At 61.1% G+C, this 17,235-nt stretch overlaps 3 protein-coding genes across 3 annotated transcripts; 2 read left to right on the forward strand and 1 right to left on the reverse strand.

The window, feature by feature from the left end:
- Positions 1-50: 50 nt before the first annotated feature.
- SLC17A7 (solute carrier family 17 member 7) lies at positions 51-9,960 on the forward strand. The gene is made up of 12 exons (XM_037819717.1): positions 51-250; positions 4,017-4,269; positions 5,086-5,204; positions 5,432-5,546; positions 5,622-5,709; positions 5,892-5,978; positions 6,072-6,214; positions 6,858-7,007; positions 7,159-7,291; positions 7,916-8,026; positions 8,205-8,332; positions 8,544-9,960. Exons 1-12 carry the CDS (start codon positions 189-191, stop codon positions 8,835-8,837), a joined length of 1,683 nt encoding a protein of 560 aa, XP_037675645.1. The 5' UTR covers positions 51-188; the 3' UTR covers positions 8,838-9,960.
- A 202-nt stretch (positions 9,961-10,162) lies between these two features.
- Positions 10,163-15,362, forward strand: PTH2 (parathyroid hormone 2). Its single transcript, XM_037820497.1, has 3 exons — positions 10,163-10,242; positions 14,522-14,658; positions 15,188-15,362. The coding sequence occupies exons 2-3, from the start codon at positions 14,525-14,527 to the stop codon at positions 15,360-15,362; spliced, it is 309 nt and encodes a 102-aa protein (XP_037676425.1). The 5' UTR covers positions 10,163-10,242; positions 14,522-14,524.
- Positions 10,266-13,005, reverse strand: GFY (golgi associated olfactory signaling regulator). Its single transcript, XM_037819200.1, has 5 exons — positions 12,910-13,005; positions 12,406-12,496; positions 11,185-12,345; positions 10,895-11,068; positions 10,266-10,465 (listed from the first exon to the last, which is right to left on the reverse strand). Exons 1-5 carry the CDS (start codon positions 13,003-13,005, stop codon positions 10,266-10,268), a joined length of 1,722 nt encoding a protein of 573 aa, XP_037675128.1.
- Positions 15,363-17,235: the final 1,873 nt, after the last annotated feature.

Below are 17,235 nucleotides of genomic sequence, written 5' to 3' on the forward strand. Positions count from 1 at the left end.
TCCCGCCCCGCCCCCGGCGCTGGGTCCGGTTGACAGCCCCCAGGCAGCAGGCACTGGTTGCCTCCTTCCCCCCCGAGCGGAGCTGCGGGGCCGGCCGGGCCGGGGCGGACCCCGGGAACCCGGACACGGCCGCCCGGGCCCGCGGGCGGGGGGATCGGCGGGGGTAAGGGGCGGCAGAGGCAGCCACCATGGAGTTCCGTCAGGAGGAGTTTCGGAAGCTGGCGGGTCGCGCCCTCGGGAGGCTGCACCGGTGAGCGTGGCGGGGACTCCTGGGCGGGTACGGGGTGCGGGGGTCCAAGGAGCACGCTTGTTCCCGCCTGGGTGGAGATGGACAGATAGACAGGGGCCACCCTGGGCTGGGCGTCCACCTATCTGTCCCCGACGGCGCCGCTCTACCTGATCGGGTCTGGTCCATCATCCGGTTCGTTTTTCTGCACCCACCCCAGCCCCAAGCTCTGCTCTTCTCTCTGGGTCTGCGTGTCCCCCTCTCCCAGGTGACTGTCCCACCTCTCTCCCATTCTCCTGTCTGTCCACCTATCTTTCTGGATCTGTCACCCCTCTCTCTGGCTCTCATTCCACTTTCGCTCTGGATCTCTGCTGCCCTCTCTCTGGGCCCCTGCCCCTTCCTGGGGTCTCTTGCCCTGGCCCTCACAGCATCTCTGTCACTCCCTGTCTCTGCATCTCTGTCTCTTCTCTCTGGGTCTCTGGCCCCCTCCTTTTTGGTCCCTGCCCCCCATGTCTGGGTCTCTTTCCATCTCTGTCTTTTTTCAGTTTCGTCCTTACGAGATTTAATCTGAAGCTAAAGCGGATTGGGGCCCATGGGTCCTTGCCCTTGAGGGGGGTTAAGCTGGGAGGAGGAAACCGGGGACTCCTGGGTCCCTAAGGAGAAGGAAGCCCCTGAGGTAGGGCCGACTTCCCAAAGGATATATGCTGGGGCGGACAGGGGGACTTTTTCCTGGCCAGACAGATTACTCCAGCGACCTGGGTGTCACCTGGGGCAGTCTGGACACCTCCCCATGGTCTCTCACCACAAACCCCAGCCCTGGCTCCAAGTCAGAGAAATTACTCAGCTGCGGAAAACCTAAAAATATCTGGCCACAGTGAGGGAGGAGGTGGCCTCCTCAGACCCCAACCCCTCTGCCCACAGCCCTGGCCCCACTTGCTATTTACCCTCAGTCCACCTCACTGGGCCATTCCAGTCCTTTCCAAAGTCTAATCTCAGTCCTGCTTGCTGCAGATTGCCTCCTAGCTCCAAAGTTACCCTACCCCCTAGTAACACGAGAGATGGGAATAAGATTGGGCAGAAGGGAGGAGACAGGTGGATGGCGCAGTGACGGGGGAGGGGGCCGAGATAATCTCACCCCTTCTTTTCCCGATTTTCCAGCCCCTCCCCACCCCTTTTCTCGCCTCCTTTCACGAGTTTCTCAAAATACATCAGTGCGAAGTCAGGAGAGAGAGAGGGAGACAGGCTGACAGAGGGGGCTGGGAGGGGGGGCGGCAGCAGGAGGGATGTGCTCCTCAGCGCCCCCCCCCCCCAGTCTCCTGTTTCTCTGCTTCTCATCTGGGTCTAGGTTTCTCTCCATCTTTCCTCTGTCTCACCTTTACTTCTCTGGGCTGCCGCTGGGGCCCCCAGAGACCCCAGAGCTCAGAACTCCCAGGCAGAGTCACCAAGGATTTTGAGCTGAGAAGAAATCCTGGCATTCAGTTTTGATTGTTGGGAAATTCCCTGTACTGGACATGACACCTGAGCCCATTCAATCCTCTAGACAAAGCTGGGAAAACTGAGGCACACTTTGGGAATGGAGGAGGAAGGGGGACCAAATGATGAGGGCAGGAGCCCAGATCAGTCACACTCCAAGCCTGGAGTGGGGTTTGCAGATTTTCCTGGAGATGAGTGATGCTAGCTAGTGTGGGTGGGAAAGTCCCCAGGACCAGGAGAGAGATGGTAACCCAGGCAGGCTGGGACAAGGACAAGGAGAGGGGTAGAGGTGAGATGGGAAGTAAAAACATCTCTTTTCCCAGAGCCAGGCTCTGGGCAGGGCCCTGCTGGGGACCAGGAGTGGGCCAGGCCCCATCGCTGTTCTTGCATGTGACCTTGGACATGCTAGTTTCACCTTCTGAGCCTCAGTTTTTCAGCTGTACAGTGGAAAGACAAGGGACAACCAAAGTGAAATAAGGGGACAGAGACCTGGGGGGACGACATTGAGACACCTTCTTTGTTTTGGTTAACTACCTCCCAAGCCCTGGTGTTCCGCTTTACGCAGCCCATAGGCCTGAGATCAGGAGCCCCCAGGGAGGGGAGAGGGGTCTCCAACCAGGTCTCCCAGCCCCTGTTTAGAAAGCCTGTGTCAGAGCCTGCTGTCTCCTTATGTTAGCAATGAATATCAAATCTCAGGGGCTGCAATGACATCTTGGGTCAAATATCATCATCAGGGTCAAATATCATCTGATATCAACCTGGGTCAAAGTCTAATATGTCATTGGCTGGTATATTCTTCTGATGGGAGGGGGGAGAAACTCCCTGCCATCCCATCCTATTCATTCTGGGGGATCCAATTTGCCCCTCTTTCTGGGTGTCTGTCCCCCTCTCTTTGGGTCTCAGTCATCCTACTTCTGGTTCCTCCCCCTGCCCCATCTCTGTCCTCGCCTCTGTTTCTTGATTGTTCCTTCTACCTCCTTAAGTTCTAGGATGGGGAGGGGCGGCTGTGCTCTCTCATCTCTTCCACCTCCCTCCCCACCCCCCCAACCGTCTGGCTGTTTTTTCCTCCCCCGTCCCAGTCTCCCGCGCCTCCATCTGTTCTGGCCCCTTCCTGGGATCCGGCCTGATCCTCTGGCTGCCTCCCTGCCTCGGAGAGGGGCCGCACCTCACAAATCGTGTCTCCAGCCTGTCCCTCCTCAGTTGCCTAGTTTCTCCATTTTTCTCGGTGCCTTTGCTTCAACACTTTGGTTCTCAGTCCCTCTCTTTCTGCATCTATGTCTCACCCCCGGGGTCTCTGTCCCTTCCCCCCCAGGGTCTCGGTCCCCCTCTCTCTGCATGTATCCCCCCCTTATTGAGCCTTGTGCATCCCTCTCTGGGCTTCTGTCCCAGGCTCTCTCTGGGTCTCTATCTCTCCCTCTCTAAGTCTCTGTTCTCTCCCTGGATTTCTTTCCCTCCTTCTTCAGTGTGTTTGTCCACCCCCACCCCTGCCATCTGCAACTCTTCCTCTCTGTGTGTGTCTGTCCCTGCCTCCCTGGGACCCTGTCACCTTCCTGTTTCGGGGTGTCTCCCTCTCCGTGCACTCTCCCTCTCCCAGAACTCTCTGGGTTCGCGGCGGCCCTCCAAGCACCCTACCCGTCATCACAGACTCAATCCTGGATCCAGAACGGGCGGGGGCGAGAGCCATGCTGGGGACTGAGCCAATCCCCCTGCCAGGGCCATCTGTCCCCTGCCAGGACACCACCCGCCACTCCCCCTTCCTATCCCCTAGGGCTGAAGGCCTGAACTCAAGTTTCCCCAGGGATGCCGGGGCTGGGCTGCTGGATTCCAGGGCCCTGCATCTTCCCCACCCCCTTTGTCCCCGGGAATGTCCTCGGTGGCTGTGATGGAGTCAGCTGGATGTCGGCCCCACACCTGGGGCCTGGAAGCAAGGAAGGGCATGCCACGGTGGGGGGTGGGTGGGCAGGGGAGGAGGGGGTCGGTATATACAGCAGACATGGCTGAGAAGCATCTGTCTTTTTGACACCTTTGCTGAAGCATCTCCTTAGCACCTTTTGCTTCCTCAGATAGACTCATATCTGGGAGAGGGGGCTGGAGAGAGGCTCCGGGCCTTGGGGTGGGGGCTGGGGACAGGCTCCTGGAGCCCAAGGGTAGTCTGGGGTCTAAAACTCCTGAGAGAGGGGGCTAGGGAAGGAGGGAACTGGGGGCTAGACGCCCGAGTCTGGAGGAGGAGGGGGCTGGGGAGCTGAATTTTTGGGTTTGAGAAAGGAGAGTCCTAGGCGCAGACTTCCGAGGGTCTTTGACCCTTGCTGCCCCGCAGCCTTCTGGAGAAGCGGCAGGAAGGTGCAGAGACGCTGGAGCTGAGCGCTGACGGGCGCCCTGTGACGACGCAGACCCGGGAACCCCCTGTCGTGGACTGCACCTGCTTCGGCCTCCCGCGCCGCTACATCATCGCCATCATGAGCGGCCTGGGCTTCTGCATCAGCTTTGGCATCCGCTGCAACCTGGGCGTGGCCATCGTCTCCATGGTCAACAACAGCACCACCCACCGCGGGGGCCACGTGGTGGTGCAGGTAGCTGGGGTGGGGGGGGCCCAGCCCTGTCCACGCCCCACCGTTGCCCTCCCAGCCCCGCCCCCACCCAGCGGCAGCAGAAGTAACCCCGCCCACTAGACCGACCCCCCTCAGGGAGCTCTCCTACCTAAGCCCCGCCCCGGTGGAAATGAAGCCCCACCCCCTTTCATGTTCCTGCAGACAAACTGTAGACTGCAGCCCACTTCGGTCCTGCGGTCCTGGCTTTCATGCGGGCACTGCCCCACCCATGAGTGGCCCCTGCTCCATTTCGGGCCTAGTAGCAAGTTGGCTCACGCCTGCACCCCTCCCAGGTCCCAGTGTCCCAGCTACTTAATCCCAGGCCCACCTCGGGCCCCGCCCAGAATTTTGACCCTGGTTTTTCTGAATACACGCTCCCATATCTATGTCCCGCCCAGTATAGGCTGTGAACCCTACCCCTTTTCAATCAGACACGGCCTGTTGGCTATTTCTGGTCCCTGCCATCCAGGTCATGCAGCTAAAAGTTCAATAGTTGGATGGAAGTGGAGAAAGATCCCAACATTTAGGGCCCCTAGACATTCAGGGACGGGGTACTGAGGCAGGGAAGCAGGCTAAGCCAGGCCTCTTGACAGCAGAAGGCCTCGTTGCTAAGGTTGAAAGACCCTAGCAACCTGTACAGGCAGAGTTGATGGACTCTGATTGACGGGGGGTAGGGGGTGGTGGAGCGCGGGATCCTTGCGTGCTGATTGGCTGAAGGGCTGAGTCTGTGGGTGCTGATTGGTGGAGGGACAGAGCCGCCAGCCGGGCGGCGGGTTTGACGTGCCTCTTGGTCCGCAGAAAGCTCAGTTCAGCTGGGATCCAGAGACGGTCGGCCTCATACACGGCTCCTTTTTCTGGGGCTACATTGTCACCCAGATTCCCGGAGGATTTATTTGCCAAAAATTCGCAGCCAACAGGTACAGGGGTGGGGTCTCGAGATGGGTGGGAAATACAGTCGTGGGGGTGGAGTTAGAGAGTGTGAGCTTGAATTGGGGGGGCTGAACCTGGGAAAATGGGAGGAGCTTGGCTTCTGGGGCGGGGTCTCACAGAAAGGCGGGGCGTGTGGTTGTGGAGGGTGGGAGGCGCTGAGAGGGTGGGGCCTGAGGCTCTCTCCTCTCCTACGACCTCGGACTCTTCCCACCAGGGTCTTCGGCTTTGCTATCGTGGCTACGTCCACTCTAAACATGCTGATCCCCTCGGCTGCCCGCGTCCACTACGGCTGCGTCATCTTCGTGAGGATCCTGCAGGGGTTGGTAGAGGTAAAGCCCCGTCCTCTATAGCTCCGCCCCCGTTCTGACTCCGCCTGTTCTCATTCACCTTGGTTTTCTCCCCAGGGGGTCACGTACCCCGCCTGCCACGGGATCTGGAGCAAATGGGCCCCACCCTTAGAGCGGAGTCGCCTGGCGACCACGGCTTTTTGCGGTGAGAGGCTGGGCCTGGGACTCCAGACCCCAAGTCGGAGGAAAGAGGGCACTGGGGATTCAGACCCCAGGTCTGAGGGAGGAGGTAGTTGGGGACTGGGACCAGTGTATCTGAGCATGGAAAGGCGGTGACCGGTACCTCCCAGGAGGGAGCTTGTTCTCTAACCTGCATCACCCCCTTAGGTTCCTATGCTGGGGCGGTGGTCGCGATGCCCCTCGCCGGGGTTCTGGTGCAGTACTCGGGATGGAGCTCCGTTTTCTATGTCTACGGTAAGAGGCCCCCGACGCGTGGGCCCGGGTGGCGCTCGGGCAGGGCGGGGACCGATAGTCACCCTCTCCCATCCCTCTCCTGGCCACCCCCAGGCAGCTTCGGGATCTTCTGGTACCTGTTCTGGCTGCTTGTCTCCTACGAGTCCCCGGCGCTGCACCCCAGCATCTCGGAGGAGGAACGCAAGTACATCGAGGACGCCATCGGCGAGAGCGCCAAACTCATGAACCCCCTCACGGTCCGGGCCCAAGCTCGGGGGGCTGCCTGCGGGGCCGGGACGTGGTAGGGCGGGGCTTCCGGGAACGGAGGCAGGAGAAAAGGGAGCTTCGAACCCGCGCAGCACTGTTTTAGCGTGTGTGGACTGTGGCAGACTGTCAGAGGGCGGGGCTGGAACGCAGGAGGCGGGGTTCCAACCCGGGAGGGGGCGCGGCTAGCAGGTGCTGGGGGCGGAGTTAGCCCGCGAGGTGGGCGGAACTAGAACCGCTGATGGGGCGTGGTTAAAACGCAGCGGAGGCGGGATTAGAACGTGGGGTTTTAGCTTCGACCTTGGAGTGGGTGAGGCTAGATTTAGGGGGCAGAACTGGGTGGAAGGAGCCTCCTGCGCCCACATCTATGGGTGCCTGAGGGTCATTAAGGGACCTAAGGGGCCTCCGCCGAGCCAGGATCCCTGAGTCCCTGAAGTGTCACCGCGAGGCTCGGATCCCTCGGTCCTCGCGGGGACTGGTGGGGCCCGTACCCCGGGTGCCTAGAGAGTCTAGTGGGATCGAGAGCCTTGGGTGTCTGCGGGGCTAGAGTGGGATCCCTGAAGGGCCACGGTGAAGCCCCAGCCCCCAGGAGCGCTGGGGTCTCCGTCTCAGCGGCCCCTCCCCTCGCGCCCACAGAAGTTCAGCACCCCCTGGAGGCGCTTCTTCACGTCCATGCCGGTCTACGCCATCATTGTGGCCAACTTCTGCCGCAGCTGGACGTTCTACCTGCTCCTTATCTCGCAGCCCGCCTACTTCGAAGAGGTGTTCGGCTTCGAGATCAGCAAGGTGGGGCCCAGGAGGGCTGGCCAGGGAGGCGGCGGGGTGGGGGGCGACGGCGGGTCTGGAGGGAAGTCCGGATCCTGCGGGCTTAGACCGCGGGACGGGCTGGGAGTGAAGGTGCCCCTGAGTGCCTCGCCCCGCTCGCCTGCGCTCGCAGGTGGGCCTGGTGTCCGCGCTGCCCCACCTGGTCATGACCGTCATCGTGCCCATCGGCGGCCAGATCGCCGACTTCCTGCGGAGCCGCCGCATCATGTCCACCACCAACGTGCGCAAGCTGATGAACTGCGGGGGTGAGTGGGGCGGGGCCCGGAGGACGGGCCAGGGGGCGTGGCCAGCAGGGTGGAGCGAGGTGGGGGCGGTCCTGAATGGAGCCGATCTTAGCGCTGCAGGCTCGGGGGTCGCGGCCGCGGAAGGGCAGGGCGGGTGTGTCCAGGCAGAGGTGAGGCCAAGCCGGGCCTGGAGGCCCGGGCAAGGGGCGGGCCGGAGGACGTGAACTAGGTGATGAAGCGGAGCTCAGGGTGGGGAGATAGGGTCTGGGCAACGTGCTGCCTAGGGACGGGGGTGGAGCCACGGAGGGCGGGGTGGGCTGGCCGGGGCCCGTGGGCGTGGTCAGCGGGGCCCTGCTGAAGGGGGGACCAAGTGAGGATGGAACCTGGCAAAAAGAGGGCGGGGCAGAGCAGACCTGGGCGTGGCCAGGGCACTTGGGGAAGGTGGAGCCAAAAAAGGGGCGGGATTAAGCTGGGCGGGGGCCGGGGCTCGGGGCGTGGCCAGGGCAAACAGGGTGAGACCAGAAAGGGGGCGTGGCAGGGGTTTGTGGGCGTGATAGGGGCCTTGGGGAAGGAGGGCCCAGGCAAAAAAGGGGCAGGTCAGAGCCGAGCTGGGCGGGGCCGGCGCTCAGACGAGACCCTCCCCAGGCTTCGGCATGGAAGCCACGCTGCTGCTGGTGGTCGGCTACTCGCACTCCAAGGGCGTGGCCATCTCCTTCCTGGTCCTCGCCGTGGGCTTCAGCGGCTTCGCCATCTCTGGTGAGAACCGCGGATCTGCAGCTTGGGGGACTCAGGTCAGCTCTGGAGGGAACTTTCTGGCTCAGGAGGGGTGGAACACCCAGCCTCGAAAAGGTGGGCCAGGAAGAGCGGGCGGGAGTGGGCGGCCCCGCGGGTGCGGTCGCTCGGGTGAGATTCGGCCGTGACGCCTCCCCGCCAGGGTTCAACGTGAACCACCTGGACATCGCGCCGCGCTACGCCAGCATCCTCATGGGCATCTCCAACGGCGTGGGCACCCTCTCTGGCATGGTGTGTCCTATCATCGTGGGCGCCATGACCAAGCACAAGGTCCGTGCGCTCCCCAAGCTTGCACTTCGTGCCTCCCGACCTCGGTCTGTCGCTCTCCTTGCGGCTCTGTTCCCTCCTTCTCTTGGTTTCTTCCCGGCTGTCCCTGGGTCTGTCTCCCTTTCTCTGGGGATCCGCCATCCGCCCACCCCTTGTTGGTCTGTCCTCCTATTTGACCTCCGCCTCCCTTGTCGTCCCCCCCCCCCAACCCCAGACTCGGGAAGAGTGGCAGTACGTGTTCCTAATTGCCTCCCTGGTGCACTATGGGGGTGTCATCTTCTACGGGGTCTTCGCTTCCGGAGAGAAGCAGCCGTGGGCGGAGCCGGAGGAGATGAGTGAGGAGAAGTGCGGCTTCGTCGGCCACGACCAGCTGGCTGGCAGTGATGACAGCGACATGGAGGACGAGGCTGAGCCCCCCGGGGCGCCCCCTGCCCCTCCTCCCTCCTACGGGGCCACACAGAGCACAATTCTGCCCCCGAGGCCCCCGCCCCCTGTCCGGGACTACTGACCATGTGCCTCCCACTGAATGGCAGTTTCCAGGACCTCCGCTCCACACATCTTTGGCCTGAGTGACAGTGTCGAGGAACCCCACTCCCCTCAGGCCTAAGGCGCACTCTTCCTTGTTCCCAGTGCTGTCAAATCCTCTTTCCTGCCCAATTGCCTCTCAAGGGTAGTGAAGCTGCAGTTTGGCAGTTTCAAGGATACCGAATTACCCCAAAGGCCTCCCTACAGGATTCCAGGCTCCCTTCCCCATTCCTTCTGCCTCAGTGGTCTCCAACCTCTCCTTTCAGGGCTTTATTTGGATGGACAATTCAACTTCTTACTCTCGCGATTTTAAGGCACTTTCCCTTTCCCTTAACCCCAGGGACTCTCAGGCTAACCCCTGAGATTACTCAGCCCCTCTCTCCTTTCAGAGAAATTCTAGAAGTTCCAAATCGCTCCGAACTCTATTCTGCATTCTCCAGGTTGGTTTAACCAATCACCCATCCCCGCCATTCCAGGGATTGATTCTCACCAGCGTTTCTGAAAGAAAATGGCAGTTTCAAGTACCCGCCCCACCTTGCACTTCCCCTCTCCACTCCCACCCCGATGCTGAGATCTCCTGCTGCAGCACCAATTTCCCTGAGACCTTCTCCCTAGCTTGGCACAATGTCTAGGGAAACAACCAAAATGGTGGTTTTAACACTATGCTTCTCTCAGCCCCCATGCACTTTCTCTGACACGGATTTCAGGTCTAAACAGTGGCTGCTCAAGTCCACCTACACCACGGTTTGAAGCCACCACTGTTAAACTTCCCCATGGTGGTCTCAAGATTCCCCTCTTCCCCCCAATTCCTTGCACTTTAGTTTCCTGGGTGGTTTCAAACTGCCCTCAGTTTCTCAGTGGCCATTCGTCGTGTCCCTCAGGGACTAAATGATTTAAAGTCTGGGCTCCTTCACCTCTCAGACACCCCCTCTTTTGGCTTAGAGTTTGGGGGGAACGTATATTGGAGGCGTCACAGCATCCCAGGAAAGGGAACGGGGCTGGGAAGAGGGCTGTTTTTCCCGGGGCAGGGTTGTGTCTTTGTGTCTCTGTCTCCGTGACTGTAAAACCTGCCCCGCCCCACTCCCAATAAAATGCTTTGGTGTACACACCCGGCTGGCACTGGCATTGGGGACACAGGAGTCCCGGCCCCCAGCCCCTCCTCCCTCAGACCCGGGAGTCCCAGCACCCAGCTCCTCTGTCTCCAGAACTCAGGCCAGAGCAGGGGTCTAGCCGTGGGAACACGGGATTTATTCTGCCTCAGGCCGTGTTCTCAGATCCCAGCGCAAGCATCTGTGTGTTCCGACCCTCGGTCCGAGAGGGCCGCTATGCAGCAAAGCACGCCCGAAGGGTAGGAGCCCGGGCCCTCCCCCGGGCCCAGGAGTGCGCAGGTCTGGCGGGGACCCGGAGGGGCTCACACGAAGTTGTTGGGGAGCGCGGCGGGGGAGAGCGCTTCCAGGCGCTGGGGGGGTCCCGTGCGGGGCGGCGGGGGCAGCTTGGGCGGCAGCGGGGGGGTGGGCGGTGGCTGCTTGGTGGCGATGTGCGAAGGGACCCAGGCGTCGGGCGCATAGAAGTAGAGGTCGTAGGGGTCCTTAGGGGCGTCCAGGTGCAGAACTGGGGCGGAGCAAAGGGGCGGGGTCATCCCCGGGTGGGCGGGGCCCTCCCCCTCCTCTGGGCCGCTGGCCAATGAGGAGGCCGGAGAGAGGAATCTTCCCACCCATTTAAAAAGGGTTTTCAAACGAAGATGTGGGGCCGCCCGAATAGGCGAGTGGGCGTGGTCTCCTGCAGGAGGGGCGGGACCTGCAGTCGAGGGGCGGGGAATCAGCACACCCTGCTGCGCCGAAGGGAGGGGCCTGGATGGGACCAGTGGCTCCCGCCTGATGCAACGCCCAGCGGGCTCCGGGGATGAGAATTACAGCGAATTAGGGGGCAGAATATCGACCCTGGACAAGGGACCTCCCGAAGTGCCGGGTCAACCTGGCTAAGGAAACGGGCGAGCACGTCCACGCGCTGGGGCCTCCCGGGGAGGGGCGGGTCGCTCACCCGGTTCATCTCCGTGGTCCGGGAGCCGGTGGTGCGCGAAGGGCCGCTGTCGAGCCGCCCGGCGGTAGAGACACCATAGCAGCAGGAAGATGCCGACGAGCAGCCCGGTCCCGGCCAGCAAGAGGCACAGGGCCCCGCCCGTCGCGCCCCGCGGGCGCCCCACCAGAGCCACGCCTGAAGGGGGGAGAGGCCCGGGGGGCCGAGGAACATGAGCTCCCAGCCCCTCCTCCCTCAGACCCGGGAGTCCAGGCTCCACCCCCTCCTCCCTCAGACCCCCGAGTCCCCCTCACCTGTCTCCTTCACTCGTTCCACCACGATGATGGTGTTGACCCTCTCACCTTGGCTGCGCCGCTGGGGGGCCCGTGGAGTGGCGGGGACCTGCTGATTGGGGGGTCCTGCAATCCGGGCTGAGGGAGGAGGGGCACCAGGCTCCTTAGGGCCAGGGCTCTGGGGGGCCTTCAGTTCAGTAGTACCTGGAGAATCTGAGGTGGGCAGCTTAGGGGAGCTGGGCTGGGTGGCTGCAAGGATTTCTGATTTGGAATTCAGGGGCATCTCCTTTAGGGCGGTAGTGTCATCCTTGGAGGGTGCAGGCCTTTCTGGGAGATTAGTGGAGAGTTCAGGGTCAGAGGTCATGAGCATCTCTGTTGCATCTTGGTAGTGGGTTGTGGGAAACTCTGTCTGGGGGATTTCAGTGGGAGTGGGGTTGTGGGGGGGTTCACTGGGGTCAGGATTGGGGGTCTGGGAGAATTCAGAGTATGGGGACTCAGTTGTGTCAGGATCATGGATGTCTAGAGATTTGGGATCAGGGTTTTTGGTGGGGTCAGGCTTTGGGGTCTCATGGGCTTCTGTGGGTGGGATTTCAGTGGAATTAAGTTCAGGGGTCCCAGGGGATTCTTGGTATGGTGTTTCGGTTAGGTGGGGGTTTGGGATCTCAGGAAATTCTGGGTGTGAAGCTTTGGAGGGATTAGGTTGGGGGCTGTCAGAGGATATTTGGTGCGGAGTTTCAGTGGGGTCAGATCTGGGGGTCCCTGAAGGTCCCGGAGCTGTGGTCTTGGAGGGGTCAGGTTTTGAGGTCTCTGGGGATCCTGGGATGGAGGTTTTGAATGGGTAAGGCTTGGGAGTCTCAGGGAACTCCGGGTGTGGGGTTTCCTGGGGATCAGTGTTGGGGATATCAGTGAAGTCAGTGGTGGAAGTCTCAGGGGACACCGCAGGAGGGGTCCTGGAGGGCCGAGGAGACTCGGCCCCCGGGGATTCTGTGCTCGGCCCATGGCGAGTGGGATTTTCAGCAGCGCGCGGGGAGATCTCGGAGGGGCCTGTTTCCGGGAAGGCGGAGGCCGCGGACGGTGAGGTCGAGGGGGCGGCCGCGGAGCCCAGCTGGGCGAGGAGGAGGAAGATGAGGAGGCAGGGGGTCGGGCTGAATGGTTTCATGGCTCTGGGAGCCGCCTTTGGAGCTGCGGGGGAGCGGGAAGGAAGGGGTTAAGGCGGGAAGCCGCCGCGGAGGCCCCGCCCACCGGCTCCCGGGCTGACCGCGGGCCCCGCCCAGCAGGGCGACTGCGGCTCTCCAGCTCCCCGAAGGCTCCGGCGCGGGAGGCCGGGCAGTAGCTAAGGGGGGACTGACTCCCCGAAAGTCCTGCAAGCGGTAGTCATAGTCAGTTTCCTTATCAGTTGCCCCAGGGGTCCCAGAAGAACTTGAGAAAGAATGCCACCTCTCCAAGCCCCCAGGCCTTGTCTCTCTGAGGTCCCCAGCGACACCTTGACTCAACAGTTGTTTACACAGGAGGAGGCTCGGAAGGCGGGGCCTCCTTGGTCTAAGGATGGAGGGCACACCTGGGACCCCGGCCAGAAGGCCAATGAGGGGTTCGGACTCCCTGGACCCAAAGGGTGGCAGAGTGAATTCCTGGTCCTTAAGAAAAGAGAGTCCTGGAGGTTTCAGATGCATAGAATTTGGGGGGCACAAAAGTTGTGGGGCCTGGATTACTGGGAAAAGAGTAGATGGGGGTCTTAAACTCTTGCACCCTGAGGGAGAAGGGGATTGGGAACTCCGAGTCCTGGGTGATTGAGAGATCGGGGTCTGGAGGTCTGCCCAGGGAAGGACCCTCAGGTCTGTTCATGGAGGATGGAGCTGGGATCCCAGGGGCTCAGGAACAGAGAAGCTGAGGTGTGTGGTCGGGTGGGGGTGGGGGCAATGGGTGCCTGGATGGGACAGGGTCGTTTGGGGTCCCGGATTGGGTCCTGGGGTCCCTTACCTGCTCAGCACGGTCCAAGACACCCACAGGCTAGCTGAGCTGGAAGCAGAGACAGGTGAATGTTGCAGAATGGCTCTGGGTGCAAAGGGGAGGTAGGGTCCCAGGGGCACAGGTGACGCATCTGACCCCATCCCTGGGGATCCTGGGAGCCTAGCAACAGGCTTGGGCTCTTAAAGGGACAGAGATGAAGGACATTGTTAGGAGTTAAGAGACAGGATGACCTGGTGGTCTTCCCTCAGACTGGAATCGGGACCCCTGACTCTCTTCTACCCTCAAACCCGAGATCCCAGGCCCCCAGCCCCCTCATCCTCCCCCAGAACCCAGGCATCCTGGCCCCATGTCCTCTCCATTCTCAGACCCAAAAGCCCAGCTCCTCCTCTCTGGAGAATGAGGAGCCCCCATCTCTTGCCAATCAGAGACCCACATTGCAGCCCTTTGGGCCTTTCCAGCACTTGCTCACCTTCTGGGGGCACCCTCTTAAGAGGCCATGGGGCAGAAGGGTTGGGTCTTACCTTCTCAAGACCCCTCAGATGCTTCCCGGGGTGGGGCATGGATCCACCCACAGGGCAGCCCTTTTCCTGGTCTCTGTAAGTTTTTTTTTTTTATTTTATCTATCTGTCCCCTTACCTGTCTTCATAGGTCCCCCACATCCATCCACACATACCCTTGGCTTCCCCCCCATCCCTATCTGTCACTCCAGCTTCCTGGTTCTTCCTGCCTGGATTTATTATCTCTGGGCATCTCTGGCCCAGGCCATTTGTCCCTCCGTCTTCCTCTGTCTTTCCACCAGCCTCCATCTCTTTCTGGCTCTGTTTGTCCTCTCTCTCCCCCTTGCCTTTCTTCCTTCCTGGATTACTCCCTTCTTACTCTCTTTTCCTGTCACTCTGTCTGTCCCTCTCCCTATTTACTGCATCTCTGGATGTGTATCCCAATCAGTCCTTTTCTCTTTCTCTCTCTTTTCTGTGCTGACAGTCCCTCGGCCAGCCTCTATTTTTATCCCTCTGACACACCCCCTGTGTCCACCTCTCTGTCGGTCTGTCTGTCCCCCTCCCTCTTCTCAGGTCCCGGCTCTGGTCCCAATTAGTCGGTGGTGGCCAGGCAGCGGCAGGGCCACCACCCCCGGCTCCTCATTACTGCTGGCAGCTCCTAATGAGCCTGGGGGTGGGGGCTGACCTCCAGCCCCCCGGCCCCTCCGGCCTGCGTCACTGCCGCCGCGGGGGCTGTGGCCGCGATATAAGGGGGCCGCCAGCACAGCTGTCCAGCCCACTGCGCCGTAGGGGGCCCTGCAGGCCGGTGGCAGGGTGAGTGGGTGGTGGGGTCCCCGCGCTGGGTGAGACGCGGGCCTCACTGAGTCCTTCACCCTCTCTCTCTCTCTCCACAGGTGATGGAGACCCGCCAGGTGCCCAGGAGCCACCGGCTGCGGCTGCTGCTGCTGCTGCTGCTGCTGCTGCTGCTGCTTGTGCCCTGGGGCATCCGCACGGCCTCAGCGGTAGCCCTGCCCCCCGCGGGGGTCCTCGGGTAGGTGGGCGGGGCCCAGGACTCCCAGGGACGGTGGGGACTCCGAAAGATGGGAAGAGAGGACAACCAGGGACAAGCAGGGACTTGTGGAAGTAGGAAGAACCCAGAGATGCGGAGCGAGGGGGACAGAGACTCGGGGGATGGGGGGCAAAGATGGGGAGTGACCCAAAGAGAGGAGGACAGAGACCCAGACAGAAAATAAAGAGAGGCATTGGAGGTGGTAGAGATATGAGGGGGGGTGGACAGAGAATCAGCAAGAGAGAGACGAAAAGACAGATTCTGAGACTGGGAGAAAAGTGTTTGGAGACTTGAAGCAGAAACGGGCCCATCCCTAGAGCGGCGTTAATTGAGTTCTTGGGGTGCTAAGCTCATCCTGGGGGACAGAGAGACGCGGAGGTCCACACAGGGAAAGAGAGCGACAGAGGGACCGGGACAGAGCCGCCCCACCGACGGCGCAGTCACAGGGCTTTGGAGGTGGACCCCGGGGGCCCGGACGCGCGTGTAACCGTGTCTCCCGGTCTCTGCGCAGCCTCCGCACCCCCCGGCGCGCCAGGGCGGGTCCCCGCAGCCCCGCGTCGCGGCGGAGCCTGGCGCTGGCGGACGACGCGGCCTTCCGGGAGCGCGCGCGGCTGCTGGCCGCCCTCGAGCGCCGCCGCTGGCTGAACTCGTACATGCACCAGCTGCTGGTGCTGGACGCGCGCTGAGCGCCCCCGCCGCCCCCGTCCCAGTAAAGACCCCGCTGCGAGCCCGCCACTGCGCCTCCTTCCTGCGCCTCCCGCGGGGGCCTCGACGTCTTGGCACCACCCCCCCCAACCTTCTCACTCCACTCTCTTTCCCTTTTAAAAACATCACCTTTCCCTCCCTCCCTGCCTTCATTCTCCCTTCCTCCTCTTTGGTCTCTTCCCACTCCCTCTGGATCCTAATTTCTTCCTCCCTCTGGATCTCTGCCCCCCGCACCCCGCCCGCCCTGGCCCTTTCCCCTCCTCAGGGTCTCTGCCCGCGAATCCCCTCCTGATCTCCGTCCCCCTCTCTCTGAGACTTTTTTTTTTCCCTCTCTTTCCATCCCTCTGGTTTCTTCCCCCCGCTGGGGACCTCTGCCTCCCCTCTCTTTCTGCCTCGAAAATTTTCTCTCCTTCCTTTATATCTTTCCTTTTCCTTGGTCTGACTTCATCACGTCTTCCCTTTCTTTCTTCTTCTGGGTGTCCGTCTCTCTAGTCGGGTGTGACTTCCAGGCTTCATTTTCTCTGAATTTCCCTGTTCCCCTCTCTTGTCACTTCCCTCTCCTGCCCCGGTGCAGCGGAAAGATCAGGGGCCCTGGAGTGAGACGCACCTGACCTTCTAGCACCCCCACCCCACCCCGAACCCAGCTGTGTGATACTGAGAAGGGCCCCTGGACGTCTCCGAGTCTCATTTTCCTAGTCCGTTATGAGAAGTAAACCATATACACCATGAGAAGTCTTCAGCACAGCTCCCGGCACATTGCAAAAATGCCTAATAAAAGCGTTTCCTCTTCTCTCGCAGCAGCTTCCAGCAATTTCTTCAGGGTTTCTGACTGCGCCCTTCCCGGGAGACTATCCAGGCGCCAAACTGGGGCGGGAGGTGGGGAAAGAGGCAGCCGGGCGTCGGGCCCCTCAGGGAAGAGGCGGAGTCGGTAAGACACCTGGGCCTCAGGTGAAGCGAGGAAGCTGCCAATCAGAATCTGCCTCTGTCCCTGGAGGCCTGGCCAGCTCTCCATCCCCACTCTCCAACGGTGACCCTGGTAACCCAGCCCGGGTGGAACGCGCTGGGCGCTGCTCGTACGGACAGCGCTCTGATTGGTCTAGAGGAAAAGGGGGTGGAGCCGGGCGTTTTGGCACGGGAAGGGGGCGGGGCTGGCGCGCCGTGGCCTACAAGACATCCCGGAATTTGCATTTCCGGGATGCGCACCGCGTCCTAATTGGCCCTTAAAGCTGTGCGGGCGGTACCGTGCCCCGCAGTACTCGGAAACACTGAATAAGGAAGAAATATCTGTATTCTTCAAAACCTCCCGGAGTTGGCCAAATTTTACAAATAATGAAACAGTTTTCAAGTCAGAAGCAATTTCCCCAAGTTGGCGTTGGGAAGGGACAGCGGTAATTGGAACGCAAATCCGTGCAGTTTCAAAGGTGTAGAATTTTCCGATTCTCGGAGAAACCGGACTAAAATGTTAATGAGCAGTTACTGCCTGCAGGCACTCTCCCGCGACGGCGATCCTTTTAATCTCACAACAAACCCTCCTCTGCCTGCTGGAAGGCCTCATGGTTGGATCCCATCCTGGGATCTTCCCATGTTCTTTCTCCCTCATCCATCCCTGGCCCAGCATCTGAAGCCTTTCACAAAATGATGCCTGGAATCCCTTCCCTCCCCACTGTCTACTTCCCTCTCCCCAAGAAATTTCAACAGCCCCCAGAGCTTCTATCACAGACTATACCGATAGCACCTAAACTTCCGTCTCCAGCCAGGACTCTCTCCAGAGCTCAGGGCTCAGGGTCCAGCCTCCTCCTAGAAGTCCCCCAGCGACCTGACACTCACCATGTCGGCAATGAACTCAGTCTGACC

Source organism: Choloepus didactylus, chromosome 27 (assembly GCF_015220235.1).
Source record: "Choloepus didactylus isolate mChoDid1 chromosome 27, mChoDid1.pri, whole genome shotgun sequence".
Classification (NCBI taxonomy): domain Eukaryota; kingdom Metazoa; phylum Chordata; class Mammalia; order Pilosa; family Megalonychidae; genus Choloepus; species Choloepus didactylus.